Consider the following 19,886-nt stretch of genomic DNA (forward strand, 5'->3'; position numbering starts at 1 on the left):
TTGCCGTGGTATGCTAGAAGAGACTTCCCATGTAGGGTGAAAGCGCATGGTGGTTGAATAGGTCCACAAATATCACCTTGGATTCGTTGCAAGAATGGTATATTTTCTTTAGTGTCCTTTGCATAGGATGGTCTAGATCCTAATTTTGCTAAAGAGCAGGCTTTGCAGAACGAATGATGGGCTTTAGAAACAACCAATGAGGATTTTGGTTGAGCCACGAAGTCACAATTGACTTTAGAAGCAAAATTTGGAGTAGAAAGAGCATTGGTGGCGTCAATGACACCCTGAGGCTGCAGGGGGACGGCGGCGCCTGCCAAGGATGGCCGGTTTTGGGGTTGAACGGTGCCGTGAGGCGCAAGGGCTCTTTCGGTGTCCAAAAACTGATTTTTACTTCTTTTCGTTCTGAAAAATGGATGTCCGTGCGAAGTTTTTAATATACGGATCATCATATCACGACCTGGGTGTCCCAAACGGTTTTGCCAAAGCCTATATGTGTCGGAATCCCATAAATCATCTCTCATGACATGGTTGGATTCAATGACTCGAATAGTGGTTGCATACAACCCACTAGAGCGACACATAAGTTTCTCTAAGACTCGTTTATGTCCGTAGTCATTAGAGGTGATGCAAAGGAACTCTTGTTCATTCTCACAATGTGTTTCCACATGAAAACCATTGGCTCTTATATCTTTGAAGCTCAAAAGGGTTCTTTCAGCCCTAAGAGCGTAGAGAGCTTCAGTGACATTAATGATTGTGCCATGTGGCAACAAGAATTGAGCTGGTCCTCGACCATGAATCAATTTAGATGACCTTGCCATCGTAGTCACTGAAGATTGAGTAGGCGTCATCTCAAGAAATAACTGCCTATTTCGAAGTATGGTGTGCGTAGTAGCACTATCCACGAGGCATTCTAGCTCTCCGGGAAACATACTTGAATGAATAAAGTTCGAATCAAAATAGACACTTTATTTCAATGAAAGCCAATGACTACGTCAACGTTTCTAAATTTAATCCAAAAAGGATAATCAAGCATAGACAAGTAGTAGTGACTCAATCTGTTTGGTAATTCCAATTTGGTTGTGACCAGGTAAGGTAAGGAGAGATTTTGGTGGAGCGTTGCTCATTTTTAAACCGTTCTCTCAGTTCAAACATTTCCTAGACATCACAATTACTCTTGAGTACGCTTAGTGAGAAAGAGTTATAACCACTGTCTTTGTTGATAGTTTCCAAAAATTTTTTTGGATTTGGATTGAAACCAATGACGTTTATATGGTCAAATTTTTATGCTTACGAACGCTCTTAGTTCGTAAAAATCTATGCTCACGGATGCTCTTAGTCCGAATATCACGAACGCTCTTAGTTCGTATATAGCGTGAATCCCCACGATTCCGCTTTTAGCAAATCGAACCCACGTTACAGAAAGGTGGGATGTAGAAGAAAGGATTTTGTAAGTCCCCGGAAAAATAAAAATAAATTTAAATTTCAAAAATGGGAACAACTTACTAGTGAAAACTTACTCATGAATTTCAGAATTTGAAATTCTCAATACACGCGCGTATTGATGCAGGCGTGTAGGATTGCAGGTGTGCTATCGATCCTGGGTCGGGATTGCATATGCTGATTCAATCCTAAGCTAGGATTGAAGTGGATGTTCGATCCTAACCTGGGATTGTAACTTGTTTACAATCCTGGTCGTGGCTAATGGCTCGGCGGTGCTAGGCTTGTGCACAAATGGGATGGGGCCGAGAGTGTGGCCGGTAGGTTGCGTTGCTGGCTGATGGGGCTACAATCCGAAGTTACGATTACAGTAGCAATTCGATCCTAAGTTAGGATTGTAACCAGTTTGCAATCCTAATCGTGGCAGATGGTTGGAACGTGGAGCTGCAGGGGCAGCAGGCTTGCAGTAGTGCTGCAGGAGCAACAGACTTGGGGCAGGGCTGCAGGGGCAGCAGACTTGGGGCAGCAGAGGCGCAGTAGCAGGTTGGTCGAGAAGTGCTGCAAGGCTGCAGGGGCAGCAGCAAGGCAGCTTTGCAGGGTCACAGGCACACGGGCGCCCAGGCGAGCAGCAGGGGCTGCTGTGCAAGGTTGCAGACGCACGGGCCAGCGAGCTGCAGCGAAGGCTTGGCTAGCTCGGGCTAGGGACTGCTCTATGAATGACTTGGTTTCAGGTTTTGGTTTTCTGTTTTGTGGCTAGAATCGTGCTGATCACGTGTTTAAGTAAAAGGGAATTCGAGAGAGAATTGATGAGAGAATTGTGTCTTATTATTGAGAATAGGAGCCCTATATATAGGGATTACAAAGTATATATTCTAATGTTACAAGGAATACTAATCCGTCTAGGATTAGGAATTCTAGAACCTTCTCTCCTATTACTACTCCTAGTTTGATAAGACACACTAAGTCGATTTTCCTTCAACTTACCATGATCTTTTAACAGTTACTACGTCCAGTTATTTTTAGTTTGTGCATCATATATGCAAGGTAAATATGGAAAGAGAAAGCATCTGTAATGGTACACAGAAAAGTCACATAGTGCATATTCATGATTTCATTCACCAAAGACTGATGGACATTAGACTCCAACTCTGAAATGGAGTGGCAGCACTCCTCTTTCTGGTTCCTCTGAAAGTACTTTCTTTTTTAGTATAAGAGAACAACTACACAAGAGTGACAAGACCCTTCTTTCAAGACTATTAAATGTAAAAAGTGAGGTCCTCTCTAGTTCTCCATTGCAATTAACACAGAGAGAGTGCAGAGGTTTTAGTGAGAAAAAATGAAGATCATGGAAGAGAAGAAAGACAGAACAGAGTTTGAGGGCTTGAAACCTTTTTGGGGTCTTCCTCCTCCTCCTTCAGTGCTCAAGCCCTTTGTGCATGGCGGAGTCGCTGGGCTTCTCACAGGCTCTATTAATGGGGCAATGGAGTACTCAGGATTCCACATCCTGAAGAACGTCCCTCTCTTTCGAAACCATCCCACATATGTGCCCCGTTGGATCTTTGTCAAGGTACATTTCAGGCTTCCTTTGGTTTCTAGCTCGCCAATTTCTTAATTTTGATTTATAAGAAAATTTAATTTATACATAGCCTAGATTAACATAACCAGCTTTTGCACAAAGTTACTAAGCTTGGTTGTTAGCAGATAATCCCTGGTCTGGTTTTGATTGATGCTTTGGCTTATAGTCAGCTACTTGGAATTTACGAGTAAGTACTAGTTCTAGAACCAAATAATTAAGTACATAGCTATAGTTGTTGTGTCATCTTGATTGATGGCCATCAATTGTGTTCAATAGTATACAGGACTTGTTTTTAAATTTGGGTTTGCTTTAATAGGATTCTGAGACGAAGAGCAATTGCTGCAAATGAGGGTATGCAGCCAAGGCTTTATCAGGAAGCTGCTTGTGGGTTGATTGCAGGAGCAGCTGGAACATGTGTCAGCTTTCCATTGTATCTAGGGCTTTACCGGAAGCGGTTTGAATCTATGGGGGATGCTGCAGGGCGGTGGAGACTAAGAAGCAATTTGTCACATATCTTCAGATATGGAAGTGTTTCATGGAAGAGAAGAGTTGGGTTAGGCATGGGTATGGTTGCTTCCTATAAGCCAAGTCTCCATTATCTCGTGGAATCTCGAGGTTTTAGTGAAGAGGATGCAAAATCTGGTAGAAATTCTTTCCATATTACTCGAGTGTCGAGGCATTAATAGTTGATTGCCAAGTAAAATTAATCTGAAACAGCACTTACTTGAGAATCAAAATTTCCTGGATATAATCACCTAATTAATATTTCTCTTTGTCACTTCTACACCTATTAAAATTAATATTCTGGCTATAAGTCTAGGACATAAAAGTCATTGTTCATGGACAAACAAAGTTACAAATATCTAGCTTAGCATGTTACAGATGAAAGAATGCAATTTCGCTCCAAACTTTTGTGCATTCGTGATAATGTACTATACAAAATGCAGTCTCCGACTGATCGAGTATTGCATTTCATTGGATGAATCTGTTATATATCGATCTGTTGTTCTTGTTCAGGTGCAGGGGCTATTTCAGCATTGTCTGCTGCTGCATGCGCTGTATTGGCACCATATGCTTGCTCCCTCGTTCTTGCACGTGAAACTCTAAGATCAAGAGGACCCCTTGGATTCTTAACAGGACTTTCTGGTCTCTGTTTTCACGAAGCACCTAAGGTCATGGTATTCTGGGCTGTTTTTGAAGAACTCCAGAAATATTCCAAACCATCAATAGAATCCGAGCAATCTTAGCTCTGGCTGTTTTAAAATGACAACTGAGGTTGGTTTGGCCAAACATGTATCAGTTAATAGTCTTGAATCGAACTGCGTCATGTATTTCCCACTTGATCCTCACTTTCTGAGGCTATTACATATATGATCGTTTTTGCTAGGGGTGAGTTCCCCAATGGACCATTATATCAATAATCTTCTAGATTTTTCTCTTTGTTATTTCTGAACCTATTAAAATTAATAGTCTAGCTAGAACATAGAAGACATTGTTCATGAACAGACAAAGTTACTAATCCTCATCAGTGTCTGTTTTTACTATTCTGGTTATCTAGCTAGCTTAGCATGGGGGAGAAGAGGAAATAATTCTTAGCATGCAACAGATGGAAGAATGCATTTTAGCTCCAAACTTTTGAGCATTCCATAGAAAATGCGTTATCATTCAGAAAAAGGAAAAACTTCTTCATTTCTTTTTTTGACATAAGCTACAAATTTAAGACAACTGAAAATAGGTCGACCTAGCTAGCTACCTTAAACGCATGTGAAGACTCAAATGTCACACTGATAATACAAATTTGCTTAGATGGCTTCTTCTGCAATGGGGTTTAATACATGCCCAATGAACATCACTGTTCCAGTCACTTCTTCTCTGATCAGATAAAGGAATGGGTGATCTGCCACAAAATCTTGCTGAACTAGTAACAAAGTCTGCAGCAGTCACAGCAGCAACTTCTGTGCCTAGCTTCTTCATTACTTTCAATGAAGGCTATAACACCTGTGTCCTCACCCTAGCCTCCACAATCTCTGTCAAGGTTTGAGGCATAATCCGAACGGTGTCAATATATCTAGAGCTTCAAAGCCAGCAGATATCTTAAACTGTGGTGGGATTAAAAATCTATCAACTGGAGCCTTCCCAAGTACAAAGTGGCGATCTATAAACTTAGAGTCCCGTTTCTTTCATTGATAAGACCTCTGGTCTCCTTTTCTGCCCAGGAATTCACTTGATATCGTGCTTAATTCCTCAGGCCTGGTCATAAATTCGACTTGATTCAATGCTGCCTTGTAACTACGTAGTATCCAGTACTTGTTTGAAACCAAGCTTGACATGGACAGATTTTTCAAACCAAACGCCTTGTAAGTAGGGGTGGGATTTATTGACCGATAATGACATATAGATCGAGAATTAATTTTAATTTTATTGTTTCCTGGTATGATTTGGATAAATATGAAGTAACTAAGTAAGTATTCTGGAGTCAAATTTAGTTAATGTTATGTACTGATATAGAGCGTTCGATACCACACCTTGCAACTTCTTTTTGTACTAGAGACCATCTTCCTAATTTTTGATTTAGCTAGTTTGTAGTTTTTTATTGTTCTTGAAAAAGCTTGTTTCTTTAATTTTTGAGGGGTTAGGTTGTTGTCTTCCCCTTGCAGGTTTTGATGTACTATTTTTACTTTTCTATTTAATAAATTATGTTCGTTTCGTCGAGGTTTGCCAAAAAAAAAAAAATAGAGCATTTGGTTAAAATGATTGAAGAGGAGCTTGATCTTGAGAAAGGTAAAATCGGTACGCTACAAATTTGGCGTTCGGTGTCATAAACTCATAATGCTAATTATTATACCCTTAGGAGAAGGAATCGGTGCCTAGAGTCAAACACAATGTATGGGCTTTTCGGGTTTTGAGATACTTTCGGGCCTCAAAACTGCATTTTACTATTTTTTTCAGCAACTTAAGTTTTCTAGTTCGTTATTTGATCTGTGACGTTTTAAGCCTAATTGTTAGTTGCCCTAGGGTTTGTTTTCTAGTATTTAAGCAACCTTTAAAAAGCTGCGGACTCTATCCTTCAAGCCAGCTTTCCAGTTTCCATTATTTCTGGCGTGCGTGTTATTAAACATAAACAGGTTAAATCCGTTACATTTATTAAACAGGTTAAATCCATGGGACGACTTGCAGAGACTTGGAAGCTCGATCAGTAGTAAACGGTCACATGTGTTGAGGTTCATCATAAGGGCTGGGCTATCTTGGGGTTTATTGTTGTAAAGCCCTTGTTATTCTGGCTGCGTCATCCCGTAAGAGAAGGTGAGAGAAACTCTTGGGCGGATTTGTGCTTTAATTACTATTTCAACAAATGTGTGATCGGCCATCTTCGATCTTTCACTAGTATCATTAGTGACCTGCTCAAGTATTCTATTCTATGATAGTAAATCTCTTTTGGTAAAACATGGCATCTATTCTATGATGGTCCACCCAAGAGTCACACTGTCACACAGTATCCAGTCACCAACTGACATTGGACTCACTCAACACACTGAAATGGTGTGGCAGGACTACTCTTTCTGATATCTCCCAAAAGGACTTCCTTTATTGTTTTAAGGTCTCCATTGCACCAAGTTGAAAGGGAGCATGGAAGAGAAGAAAGACAGAACAGTGCTTAATTCCTTTGTCAATGGCGGAGTGGCTGCGCTTCTTATTGAGTCTGCTCAAGGGGCATACGCCTACTCAAAATTCCACATGGTACTGAAGGACCACCTTCGAGACCATCCCATGCTGAGGGCGGTCTTTCACGTCCAGGTCAAGGTAGTACGTTCCATCCAGGCTTTTGAGTTTTTGTTTCATGACAAACAGGTTTTGAGATTGATTCATGGTTAGATAACGATGCTTGCATTTTTGCACAAGATCCAAATCTTTGGTTATAAATCTCGCTTTTGTTTGCAGATGTTTCCTGTTACAGCCTTGCTTGGAACCTTATCTTATAGTCAGCAGCTTGGAATATACGAGTAAGTATATTCTAGTGGTTAGCTATGATTTTGAATCATTGTATCTATGAATTTTGACCCGTAAAAGATATTAACAGGATTCTGAGAAGAAGAGCAATTTCTAGCAAGGATGGTAAGCCACCGAGTCTTTTGCAGGAAGCTGGTTGTTGGAGAATATTTCAACTATCCATTATTCATAGCGTGGCACAATAAGAGGGTTAAATCCATGGGACCAACTGCAGATTGTTGGAGAATCAGAGACAAATGGTCAGCTGTATTGTTAGGTCCTTCCATGAGGTCAAGAATTGGTTTAGGTATGGGTATGCTTGCTTCCTATAATCCAAGTCTTGTTGTAGGAGAATAGAATTGTGTTTATTATTGATAATAGGAGCCCTTTATATAGGGAGTTTACAGAGTACACAAAAGGTAACAGAATCGGAATACAATTAGTATACCTAGGGTACTTTCCTATTACAACTCTAAACCCTAGTTTGTAGAGGCACACATTATGTCGATATCTTTCAACACTCCCCCTTGTGCCGCTCAAACTTGGTGATGACGCTTTGATTGTTGCCTCGTTAAAAACCTTGCCAGGTAACAAAAACCCTGTGGGACAAAAATAACCCTGGTCGAAGGATAAAAAGAGCACAATACGTCCTTCACTCTTCGAGATCGAACATGTAGACATCATGCCTCCCCCTGATGTCAATATCTCCCCCTCATTGCTACAATCATGGGAGTTCGGATAACTTTCTCAATCCGATGCTCTTCACATGTTTCTCGAAAGTGGATTTTGGTAACGACTTAGTAAATAAGTCCGCTACATTATCCTCTTATCAGATTTGGCTCACTTCAGTATTTAGAAGTGCTTGTTGTCATTTTGATGGAGGGGAGGAGGAGCACGGAAGGTGGCATTTTGCCTTATGGGGTCCGATCCCACACTTCCGTCGTCCCTTTTTCTGTAGGGATAGAACAAGCCCATATCAATCTTACCTCTCAAATATCGAAAGATTGTCTTTATACCATTCTAATGGAGTTGCGTTGGCGCGGGGCTATATCTAGCCAACAAGTTCATAATAATTGAGGTGTCCGGTCTTGTATTGTGCTAAGTACAATAATGAGCCTATTGTACATAAGTAAGCACTTCTGCTATTAACACGTCTTCGTCATCATCCCTGGGATGAAACGGATCCCTTTTAGGGCCAAGACTACCGACGACCATGGTGCATCTTTGACTTTATCAAAAATGTCTCTTGACACAGTATACAAGTTCTGAATTTAGACAAAACTGTGTTCTCCCAAGGTCATTCCTCTCAAACTCGGATTTCAGGTGTTCAGCGGTTTCCCTTAACTCTCAAGGGTTCCAATTATAAACCGTGACAATTGCAAATCAGGAACTTGTCGTGGAAACGCGTGGGCATAGTTCATCATATCCCTTCCCAATCAAGTAGTCATTTTAGTGAGCATTTCAACCTCGTTGCAAATGCGCTCCGTGGTCTAGAGCCACTTGACTTGGGTAAATAGAGTCCACAAGAACCTTAATTATATTATGTATCTAGATCCCCATAGAGATACGTAGTGACCACATTCGTAAGCTGCATGTTCAGTTATTTGGAAACTACCAAACTGATAAGGTAGTGGAGTGCAATGACATCCATTACGAGAGAATATGTCTTCTCGTAGTCGATTCCAGGGCGTTGTGAGAAACCTTGAGCCATAAGGCTAGATTGCCATCTCTTTTTCTTATCACGCTATCTAACGAAGACCTATTAATGTCAATAGGTATTATGTTAGGAGGTGTTGGCATCTCAGGCACGAAATCCTTCCTCTTCATTAGTGAATCCAATTCAACCTGGATCGCATCTTTCCATTTAGGCCGATTTTCTCTACGTTGGCATTCTTCAACGGAGTAAGGTTCGATGTCATTGGTCTCAATAATTCCACGTCCTCATGTACACTAATGTAGTTCGTAGAGATCTCTATATTCTCTGGAATTGGTTCTAACATTGAGGCGTCCCCCCAACGATGTCTCTTGGACATAACCACAATCCAAAATATTCTCATGAGACGGATTATGAGTATCAATGATCAATGGATCAAGTTGTGCCAAACTCGCTCTCTTCTTAGGGCAAGAATCCATCGAACCTATGGGTCCCCTACTCTCTCTAGCGGAACCCATGGCCTATGACGCCATTATGCCACCTTTGTGGTGTCACCATACTACCATCCGTGGTAGTGGTGCAGCACCCATCTTCTCTGGGTGGCACCATGTCCTCTTGTGAGGACATCAATCCTTGCAGGCATGTTTGCAGCAGGTATATGTGATCTCGTCACTTTTAGGGGATCAAGATGAGACATAGTGGGGACAGACCACGACAATTCCTGTCGTTCCTGTTGAACATTGACGTTCTAATCTCCCCCTAACGACGGGAAGACTATCTTATCAAAGTGACAATTCGCAAATCTAGCGAAATAGAGATCGCCTGGCAAGGGTTCTACATAGCAGACTTATAGTTGGAGACACATGTCCAACAAACAAATATATATGCTTTCGTTGCAATGACTCATGTTGATGCGCTGTGGTGGCGCAATTGGCACATGAACCGCACACTCAAATATGCATAAATACGAGATATTAAACTCGAACCCAGTCACTAGCTGTAACACAAATAAAAGTTGAGTGGCTGCTATGAGTCGTAGACGAATTAGCATAGCTGCATGCGTTATTGCATAACCCAAGCGGAAATATTGGTGCGCATTCCCATTGTCCGGGCTACCATTGTAGTCATTTAATGGTGGCTTTTCCGCGAGACCAATTGGGTGTGTACATGGGAATATGATACTTGATATCAATACCCAATGATATGCAATAGTCATCGAAAACTGTCGATGTAAACTCTCTAGCATTATCAAGTCAAATTGACTGAATGGGATGATCTGGGTAGTGAGCCCGTAGCCATATGTTATGTGCTAGGAGTGTAGTATAAGCAGCATTACGAGTGGATAATGGCACAACATGTGACCAGCGTGTTTGCGTATCAACCAACACCATAAAACATCTATATGGTCCGCAAGTTGGTTGATCAAATCCATAGAATTCCCTTAGATTCTTTGTAAGAATGGAATTATTTCCTCAATATCCTTTGCATAGGATGGTCTCAATCCTAAATAACAGGCTTTACAGAACGAAACATGGGCTTTATAATCAACCAATGAAGGTTTTGGTTAAGCCACAATGTCACAATAGACTTGAGAAGTAGAGAGAGGAGTTTATGGCGTCAATGCCATGTATTGGTCGCATGGGGTAGGCGGCGCTGGCCATGTGTGGCCTGTCTTTGCACAATCATGGCGCCATGAGGCGCATGTGCAGCTCCTCGAACCAATTCTTGGTTCTTACTTTTCTTTGTTCTGAAAATAGATGTCCGTGTAAAGTCTTTTAATACACGGATCATCATGTCAAAGCCTATATGTGCCAAAATCCCATAAGTCGTCTCTCATGACATAGTTGGATTCAATAACTCAAATAGTGGTTGCATACAACCCACTAGAGCGACACATAAGTTTCTCTAATACTCGTTTATGTCCGTAGTCATTAGAGGTGATGCAAAGGAACTTTGTCCATTCTCATAATGTGTTTCCACATGAAAACCATTGGCTCTATAAAGTTCGAATTAAGGTATGTCCAAGACATTAAGTAAAGGAATTGACACTTTATTAATAGCCAATGATTACATCAAAGTTCCCAAAGTCTAATCCAAAATAAAATCAAAGTAAGACACATTGTAGTCACTCTATCCGTTTGGTAACTCCAATCAAATATGACCAGGAAAGTAGAGAGAGATGTTGGTGGAGCGAGGCTCTCTTAAGTACCAATAATCTCAATGACTTTCCTAGACATCACATTTTATTGGGTCCGCCACATAGGAAAGAGTTAATACAATTGTCATTTATTGACTAAGGCAAATTGCCATTACAAAAGTTCTTGGAAAAATAAAAAGGACTAATCTAATCAAAGTCTGTTGCATCCATGTGCACTTCATCTTCTGCTTTGAAGTCCTCTATGGTGAGATTGACATCTCCACCATCTTCTTCTTCTTCTGCAAGGTACACTTCTTGCTCTCTCAGGTCCCTATATGCCCTGTAGCTTGCAGCTAGTTCCTCACTTGCCTTGCATTGCTTGAACCAATGCTCAATTGATCCACATCGATGACACTCATCATTACGGTTGCCTCCCTTTAATTGAGGTGCACGTTGTGCACGTTGCGGGCGTTCCCTAGGAGGGTTGGTGCCACCACCACGACCCATTGAGCCACCATTACGGCTAGGGATACCACGACCCCCTCTCCCACGTGTGGCATTACCACCACGTGTATCCACACCAAACTTGCGGTTTCCTTCCTGGTTAGGGCGGTTATATGGGCCCATACGTCCCTCTTGTCCCCCATTTTTAGGGTACCGCTCCTTGCGCCCTCCTTTGGGTGCATTATAATTCACCTCATGAACGCTCTTAGTTCTAATGGGCCTTGAATTATAATTCCTCACGAGTATGTTATCATGTTTCTCAGCTACAGATATAATATTAATAAGCTGATGGAACCTTGTGATCCGTCCAGCATTGACTTCAGTACGGTATTGCTTTGATACCACAATGGCTGAAACGGGGAAGGTGGAGAGAGTTTTCTCAATTAACTCTTGCTCTGTGACAGGTTGCCCACAGAATCTCAACATGGATTGTAAGCGAAGAGCCTCTGAATTATATTCAGTAACAGACTTGAAGTCAGCAAAGCGCAGATTGTTCCATTGAACCTTCAAATCAGGGAGGAGGGAATCTTGGACATTGCCAAAGCGCTCTTCGAGCGCTACCCATAGCTCTCTTGCATCCTTGATCGACATATACTCCAATCTGAGTGCCTTGTCCATATGGTGTCGCATCAAGATAACTGCTTGAGCATGCTTTGTAGATGTTCGGTTGAACATAAGATCCGGGTTAGGTGCCTGGATTATGGGTAATATTCCCTTTGAAGTGAGATGGTTCTCAACATCGGTTACCCAACTGTGGTAATCCGAGCTTGTTGAGTCAAGCATGGGAAAGTCAAGTCTAGGTTCATTCGACATCCTGAAAATAAGAAGAGAAGATAAATTAGTTTCGGAGCTAAACTTCCACGAAAACTAAAATAATAAGATTTCCGAGCTATGCTACCAAGAAATCAATTTCCAAGAATCTCTTTTGGATTAGACTAACAATGATGTTTTAATATGGTCACAATTTGATGCTTACGGATGCTCTTTGTCCAAGCATTGTGAACGCTCTTAGTTCACACGAACACTCTTAGTTCGTTTAATTATGAACACTCTTAGTTCATATGAACACTCTTAGTTCGTTAAGCGTGAATCCCCACAATTCCGCTTTGTTAAATACTCAAATCATTTGGCAACATATATTCCAATATTATGCAGAAAATAAAAGGAATTTAATTACAAGAAAGCAGCAACCTTAATTATAAAAACTTACGTGATTGTTCTTAGCTTGAAGACACGCGCGTGTTGATGCAGGCGTGTAGTTAGAATCTGGTCGAAAATTGGCAGTTGGTGGCTGCCCTTCTCCCTTCCCCTTTTTTTTTCTTCTTCTTCCTTTTTTCTTTTTCTTCCTTCTTTTTTTTTTCTTCTTTTTTTTCTTTTTTTTTCCTTTCCTGGCCCAAGCCCGACCTCCCCCCTTTCCTTTCTTTTTTTTTTGTTTTTTTTTGGCCGCGTCTTCCCCTCTTCTTTTTTCGGTTTCTTCTTCTCTTTTCTTCGTTCGCTGACTTCGCTCTTTCTGTTTTCTGGGCTGCGGGGGCTTCGGGCTGCAGATGGGTGTGCACAGCCTCAGGCAGCAGCAGTGCAGGAAGGCAGGCTGCGGAGGCTTCGGCGCTAGTCGGGAGTAGTGTAGCAGTCGGCAGTAGCAGCAGGTTCTTGCGTGCAGGCGGGCTACAGGGCGGACTGCAGGGAGGCCGGTTGAAGGCTGGGCTGCAGGAGGCTGCAGGTTGCAGGTTGCAGCGGGCTAGTGAGGAGGCTGGGCTGGTGTGCAGGCAGCAGCACGGGCTGCGTAGGCGAGCAGGGCGAGCTGCGGGGGGCTGAGGCAGCAGGGGCTGCAGGAGGTGTGCGGCAGGAGGCTATAGGTTGCAGGTTGCGGACTTGCTGCAGGGGGAAGTAGGGACTGCAGTGGGCTGCTGGCCGATCTAGGGTTTTGTGGGCAAGGAGAGTTTGCGGCAGATTTTTGGGAGAGAGAGTTTTTAGGTTTTTTTTTTCCTCTTTTGGGCTAGGGTTAGAACTCGTGCTGATAACGTGTTGTAGGAGAATAGAATTGTGTTTATTATTGATAATAGGAGCCCTTTATATAGGGAGTTTACAGAGTACACAAAAGTTAACAGAATCGGAATACAATTAGTATACCTAGGGTACTTTCCTATTACAACTCTAAACCCTAGTTTGTAGAGGCACACATTATGTCGATATCCTTCAACAAGTCTCCATTATTTCATGGAATCTAAGCGTTTTTCCGAAGGGGATGCAAAGCTTGGTACAGTTTCTTTCCTTATCACATGAATCTCTACGCATTATCAATAAATGTGATTGCTAATTGAAACTAAACTAGAACAAAGACCACTTATTTGTTAGTTATTGTTTTATGTCTACCCTTACATTTGCTGATGCTATTATTTATCCACGGATCGGAACTTGTTAATCGCAAATAGACCTCAGAGAACTAAAATTACCTGGATATAACCATCCAATTTGATTGGTCGACCCTGCTGTCTAATTTCTATACCTATGAATATTAATATTCTAGCTAGAACCTAGAAGGCATTTTCTGCTTCATGAACAAACAAAGTTACTAACACTGATCACTTTATGTTTTTGCTTTTGATATCCAAACAGTACTATTCTGGTTATCTAGCCTAGCATATAGCATATGGAAGAATATGTAGCTCCAAACTTCCATGGATATGTATTGTAGGTCGATAAGATCTTTATTAGTACATCTACTATTTTCATTCAGATTAATAAATAAAATGTAATCTCCAACTGACTATTGAATTTGACTGAATGAATCTGTTATATATCTGTCTTGTTTTTGTTCAGGCGCAGGGGCTATTTCAGCATTGTCTGCTGTTACATGTGCTTCGCTTGCTTCCTCCTTCGATTTTGTGAGTGAAGCTGTAAAATCAAAACGACAATTGCATCCTACTGGATTCTTTTTGGGGGGTGAAATTTGCACACCCCCTTTTACATTCTACACACCTTTCACCTTTTTTTAATATTTCTTATCATTCACTATATTTATCTTCCAAAACTACCCTTCTCTCTCTCTCTCTCTCCCTCTCCCTCTCCCTCTCCCTCTCCCTCCCTCCGATCAGCTCTACACCAAAAACCAGTAACGGCTCTACTTCCAAAACCATGACCACCCTCTCTCCTCCTCCTCCGAGTTTCAATCCTCTAAAACTCGCTCCCAAATCCCTCATTCCACCCAAACCGGCCTCTGCCTCCGAACCCGACCCGTCCGTTACAGAAACCCCAACCCCAGGTCCAAACCCGACACAATCCCCCACCACCCTCCTCCACCTCGCTTTCAACCAAGACCACACCTGCTTCTCCGCCGCCACCGACTTCGGCTTCCGCGTCTACACCTGCGACCCCTTCCGCCACTTCCACAGCGACCCCTCCGGTCTACGCAGCGGCGTTGGATTCGTCCAGATGCTCTTCCACTGCCACTACTTCCCCGTCTTCGGCAGCGGACCCGACCCGTTCTGCCCGCCCAACAAGGTCATGATCTACTACGATCGCTAGTCCCGCTGCATCAGCGAGCTCTTGTTCCGGTCCGAGGTCAGGCTCCGCCGCGACCGCATCGTCGTCGTTGTTCTCCACAAGATCTTCGTCTACGATTTCAACGCCTGTTGGATTCGATTGTGACCGTGGAAAACCCTAAGGGACTGTGTTCCGCCCGACTCCAAGCCTCTAATCGACGACTTCTCCCTCACCCTCAACGTCGGGGATCGATGCCTCCTCGTTGGATCCAACGGCGCCGACAAAACCATGATCCTCAGGATTCTCGGAGGCAAGCACATGGTCGACCCCAGCATGGTCCGGGTTCTGGGTCGCTCGGCTTTCCACGACACCGCTCTCACCGGCTTCGGCGACCTGTCGTACCTAGGCGGAGAGTGGCGGCGTGACGTGGCGTTTGTTGGTTTCGACGTTCCGATACAGATGGATGTTTGGGCTGATAAATTGATCAAAGGAGAGCTGAGCTGATCAAGGTGTTGGATATTGATCTTTCATGGAGGTTGCATATTCATCTCGGTTATGTACATTTTTGGACATTGATGAAATGTGTGTGAATGAATTTAGGTGCTTCTACTTGATGAGATCACGGTGGACCTTGATGTGCTAGTGAGGGCGGACCTGCTCCAGTTCTTGAGGAAGGAATGTGACGAGCGAGGTGCTATGATCGTTTCTCAAGCCCCAAATTGCAGAGAGAGAGTCTGAGACTCGGATCGGAGGGAGGGAGAGGGAGAGGGAGAGGGAGAGAGAGAGAGAAGGGTAGTTTTGGAAGATAAATATAGTGAGTAATAAGAAATATTAAAAAAAGGTGAAGGGTGTGTAGAATGTAAAAGGGGGTGTGCAAATTTCACCCCCCTTCTTTTTTCATCTTTTTAGAGCTGCACCTATGATCATGGTATTCTGGGCTGTTTTTGAACAACTCCAGAAATATTCCACTGTGGTTGTTTGGAAATGACAGGTGAGGTTGATTTGGCCAAATATTTCCCCACTGGAGCGTCATTCTTTGAGTGTTGGTGTCAAGCTTTCCTTGAGATCTCATATCCTCTTTTGTTTAACCTCATTAAGTCTGGATTTGGATTGGATTTCATTAATCAATAGTTTGACATGACCATGGTTTGTAGAATTGAATTATTTAATGTGTCACTTAATTTTAAATTACTCACACCTTGTTGCAATTGTGGTCTGTAGGCGTTCAAATTGCAAACAATCATTTTTTAGTTGTATTGGCTTTTTAGTTGAAGCTAGAATATATGTAAGCTTCAATGCTCAGGCCCTTTGTCAATGGCGGAGTTGCAGTGCTCAAGCACAGATTTTTGGCTTTGCTTGCTGGAGCATATCTCATCCTCCCAGGAAATAATCATCCATTTAATTCGTCCCTTTGTGATATTGAAACCTATACAAATTAATATTTTAGCTAGAACATTGAAGGCATTACTTGCTCATGAACAAAGAAAGTTGTTAATACAGATCAGTACGTTCTGCTGTTCATTTTGATGTCCAAATGGTATTGTGCTGCAGCTATATTTCGAGCTTATGATATAACAGATGGCATGGAAGAATGCAATTTAGCCCCAAAGTTTTGTGCATTAATTCTTGATCATATACTGAGTATTGAATGAAACTGTATATTATACATCGATCTGTGTTCTTTTAGTTAGATCAGGTGCAGGGTAATTTCAGCATTGTCTGCAGCTGCTGCATGCGCTTTACTGGCACCAAATTCTTGCTCCTGCCTGATGATTTTGCTCATGAAACTCTTAAAACAACATTACTACTCCTCATCTAACACTTGTTTTTAAAGCGGAGGGCTCTTCTCCTAGGATACAAGTCATACAACCGGCCACTCCGACACAATGTGACACTGAATTTGTTTGTGCATATTCCATGCGAGTGGAAGCTAAGAGAAACGGGAATTACATATGATCTGATGTGAAATTTTACCTTGTTGTGCCTTGTGCATGCGAGGGTAACCTGTAGGTAGCCAAGAGCAGAAAGCCTGCCGAAGGATATCAGTTAGTTTGTTCATCATTTATTTATGCTAAGTCACATGTCACAGTACACATGGATGGATACTAGTGTAAAACTGTAAATATGGAAAGTAATATTTTGGGTAAACGGAGCATCTCTGATAGTACACAGCTAAGTCACGCAGTACGTAGACTTTTTTTTTTCTTCTAAAAAAGATCAAAGGGTTTCACTCCTGCCCTCATGGTGACTCGAACCCATCAATTGCGGATCCATGATTGGAACCTTGGACGGGCTGAATTTCTTAAACAAAAAAAAAAATTGAATTTCACAGCCTACAGCCTACCTGATTTCCTCATTTCCAGTCTGCAACCTTCATTCTTCAATGAGTTCAATCCACAAAAGCGTCAATTTTCAATCCAAATATCCAATACAACCTACGAAATTGAATTTCAGTATTTCACATCAATCCAGCCAATTCTTAACCCTATAAATTGCCCCAAATTGGATTGATTCAATTAAACTATTAAACAAAATTGAACTTACAAAATTAAACAAAGCAGCTCCTGCCTCCTTGATCAGTTCATCTTCATCAGTTGATCTCTGACTCTCTGACTCTGAGAGAAGTGGAGAAGGGAGAACCGATTGGCAATCCTCCAGTTGACACATTCACTGATTCACAGACCTAATTTGACTACAGCAGCCAGCAGGCAATCCTCCATAAATCAGAGCCCTAATTTCAACAAAATCCCCAATTTTACTGCATCAAATCAGTAACGAATCAGTTTGATTAAGAGGAACTAGATGTCTAGATTCAGAATCAGATAGCGAGCGAAAAAGAAAGAGTACCTGCCTACCTGGTGTAGTCGGAGACTCGGAGTCTCGGAGATGGAGAGTTGGAGACAACGAACGGACGAAGTCTAGTGGCAGGGGCGAGAGGAGATCCGTAGTCGATGAGTGGAGTCGGGAGAGCCTGCTGAGCCACAGACGGCGAGAGGAGTGAGAGTCCGTCGCCGCATCGCCTGAGAGTTCGTCGCCTACTCGCCTAGTCTGGATGAGTGAGAGTCCGTCGCCTAGTCTGGATGAGTGAGAGTTCGTCGCCTAGTCTGGATGAGTGAGAGTCCGTAGCGGGAGAGACTGGTTGAGTGAGAGTCCGGGACTGTCCGTTCACTCCGTCGCGGCGTCGCCTAGTCTCGATGAGCTCTTTGAGTCTCTGAGAGTTCGCACTTCGTAGTGTGGTAGACTGGTAGCGATGTCTCAATGAGAGTATGAGACGGAGACTCCGAGAGAGCGACAGTGGGCTGGACAAACCCCAATGAAAAAAAAAAAAAAAAAAACATACATCTAATTTTTTTTTGGGCCTCAAAATCTCGGACGGGCTGTCCTAGTCTATGAATAGATCCGCCCCTGGAACCCATGACTGAACACAGCTAAGTCACGCAGTACGTACACTTCATTCACCATAGACTGAAATGGTGTCCTCTCACTGTATGATAGGATGATTGAGTTACGCCATTACGGGCTCTTATTACTTGATATAATTGGGGTGTAATATTGTAATTGAATTTTAGGGGCAGCTTTAAGTTAATATATGGCCGGCCACAGCCTCCTAAGTGGCACAACACACATTTATTCATCATGGACCAAATTGAGTGACAGCACTCCTCTCTTTCTGGTTCTTCAAAAAGGACTGTTTTTAGTAATTAAAACAAGGGAGAGGAGTGCATAGATCGAGGTTGATGAAGAGAAAGGTGCAGAGAATGAGAGGTGGAGATCAGTGATGATGCCCTTTGTGAATGGCGGAGTCAGAGGCTTGTTTCTAGCTCTATCACTGGGTTCCTCGACTACAAACTCGCAAACTGGGAAAAGGACGTGTTTCTCTATCGAAACAATCTTGTGAACTTGTAAATCAAGGTACTACCTCACAAACTTCATCAAGTTTTTTTACTTTTTATTGTTTTAATTTTTTTAATTACTGTTCTATGTTTAAAAGAATGCAAATGGCAAACAGGTTTTGGGGATTAACTATTTTATTCATAGATGGATAAATTAAGATGCTTGGTTTCGCTATTTGCATAAGAAAATGATATTATGAATGTGATAATTATTTGCCTGTCCAAATTAAGTTACTAAATTTGCTTGTTGTCGGCAGCTGATTCCTCGTACGCTTTTGGTTAATGCTTTTGCTTATAGTCAGATACTTGGATTTAACGAGTAAGTATTCGATCTGGGTTTTCAGTACCTAACAGCTAGCTATAGTTATTATCTAGTCTTGAATCATTCATTAATTGTAGGAGAAGGGCAAAAATAACTTGGTATTTGAATTTTGATTTGCTTTAATTTATGATAGGATACTAAGAAGGAAGCAATTGCTTTGAATGATGGTATGCAACCAAGTCTTTATCAGGAAGCTGTTTGTGGGTTGGTTGCTGGAACAGCTGCAGCATATCTCAGCTTTCCATTAGCTCTAGCATGTCGACTTAAGCAGGCTGATTTCATGGGAGGAATCACAAAGCGACATTGGAAACTCAAAAGTAACCGGTCACATGTCTTCAGAAATGGAAGTCCTATTGGAGAGGAAAGATCACACATTGAAAAAGTGACAAATAAAATATAACTTATAAGTAGGTGGCTCTTACCCAATAATACCGAGGCATTTTGTGATTAAAACTCAACACCTATCTGGTGGTTAAGTTATGACAATATCGGTACAATGGTGGGCCACGGGCCACGCTTGTCGCTGTTTAATATGGTATCAGAGCGGGTCCCTCTCCAATTACGTCTCTAATTATCATGGGCCTGAATTTGAGTTCCTTATATTGCCATCGGAAAAATTCCGATCGGATTGTTACCAAGTGTCCGATGTGGGCCTTGGATTGTATTGACCAAGTCTCTGATATGAGGCTTGTGTCCCAATTTCCAAAGTGGGAATTGGACTAATTACTTTCACGTGCATCGGATTGTATTGACCAAGTCTCTGATATGAGGCTTGTGTCCCAATTTCCAAAGTTGGAATTGGATTAATTAATTTCACGTGCAGACCTAGAGCTAGGTTGCACGTGAGGAGGCGTGTTGGAGAGGAAAGATCACACATTGGAAAAGTGAAAAATAAA

The 19,886-nt window shown here is 42.2% G+C and overlaps 2 protein-coding genes across 3 annotated transcripts; both read left to right on the plus strand.

Annotated features, from left to right (window-relative positions):
* Positions 1-1,387: 1,387 nt before the first annotated feature.
* Positions 1,388-4,425, plus strand: LOC112164440 (mitochondrial dicarboxylate/tricarboxylate transporter DTC). Of its 2 annotated transcripts, none has more exons than XM_040506890.1 (4): positions 1,388-3,004; positions 3,139-3,200; positions 3,330-3,577; positions 4,031-4,425. In XM_040506890.1, exons 1-4 carry the CDS (start codon positions 2,774-2,776, stop codon positions 4,258-4,260), a joined length of 771 nt encoding a protein of 256 aa, XP_040362824.1. In that variant the 5' UTR covers positions 1,388-2,773; the 3' UTR covers positions 4,261-4,425. The 2 variants fall into 2 exon arrangements, with proteins under 2 accessions (XP_040362824.1, XP_024156399.1); XM_024300631.2 differs by having other exon boundaries at positions 1,395-3,004; positions 3,330-3,655.
* Positions 4,426-14,427: 10,002 nt separating this feature from the next.
* Positions 14,428-15,513, plus strand: LOC112164441 (ABC transporter I family member 20). Its single transcript, XM_024300632.2, has 4 exons — positions 14,428-14,774; positions 14,958-15,269; positions 15,311-15,332; positions 15,376-15,513. Exons 1-4 carry the CDS (start codon positions 14,428-14,430, stop codon positions 15,511-15,513), a joined length of 819 nt encoding a protein of 272 aa, XP_024156400.2.
* The last annotated feature ends 4,373 nt before the right edge of the window (positions 15,514-19,886 follow it).

This window comes from Rosa chinensis, chromosome 5 (genome assembly GCF_002994745.2).
Source record: "Rosa chinensis cultivar Old Blush chromosome 5, RchiOBHm-V2, whole genome shotgun sequence".
Taxonomy (NCBI): domain Eukaryota; kingdom Viridiplantae; phylum Streptophyta; class Magnoliopsida; order Rosales; family Rosaceae; genus Rosa; species Rosa chinensis.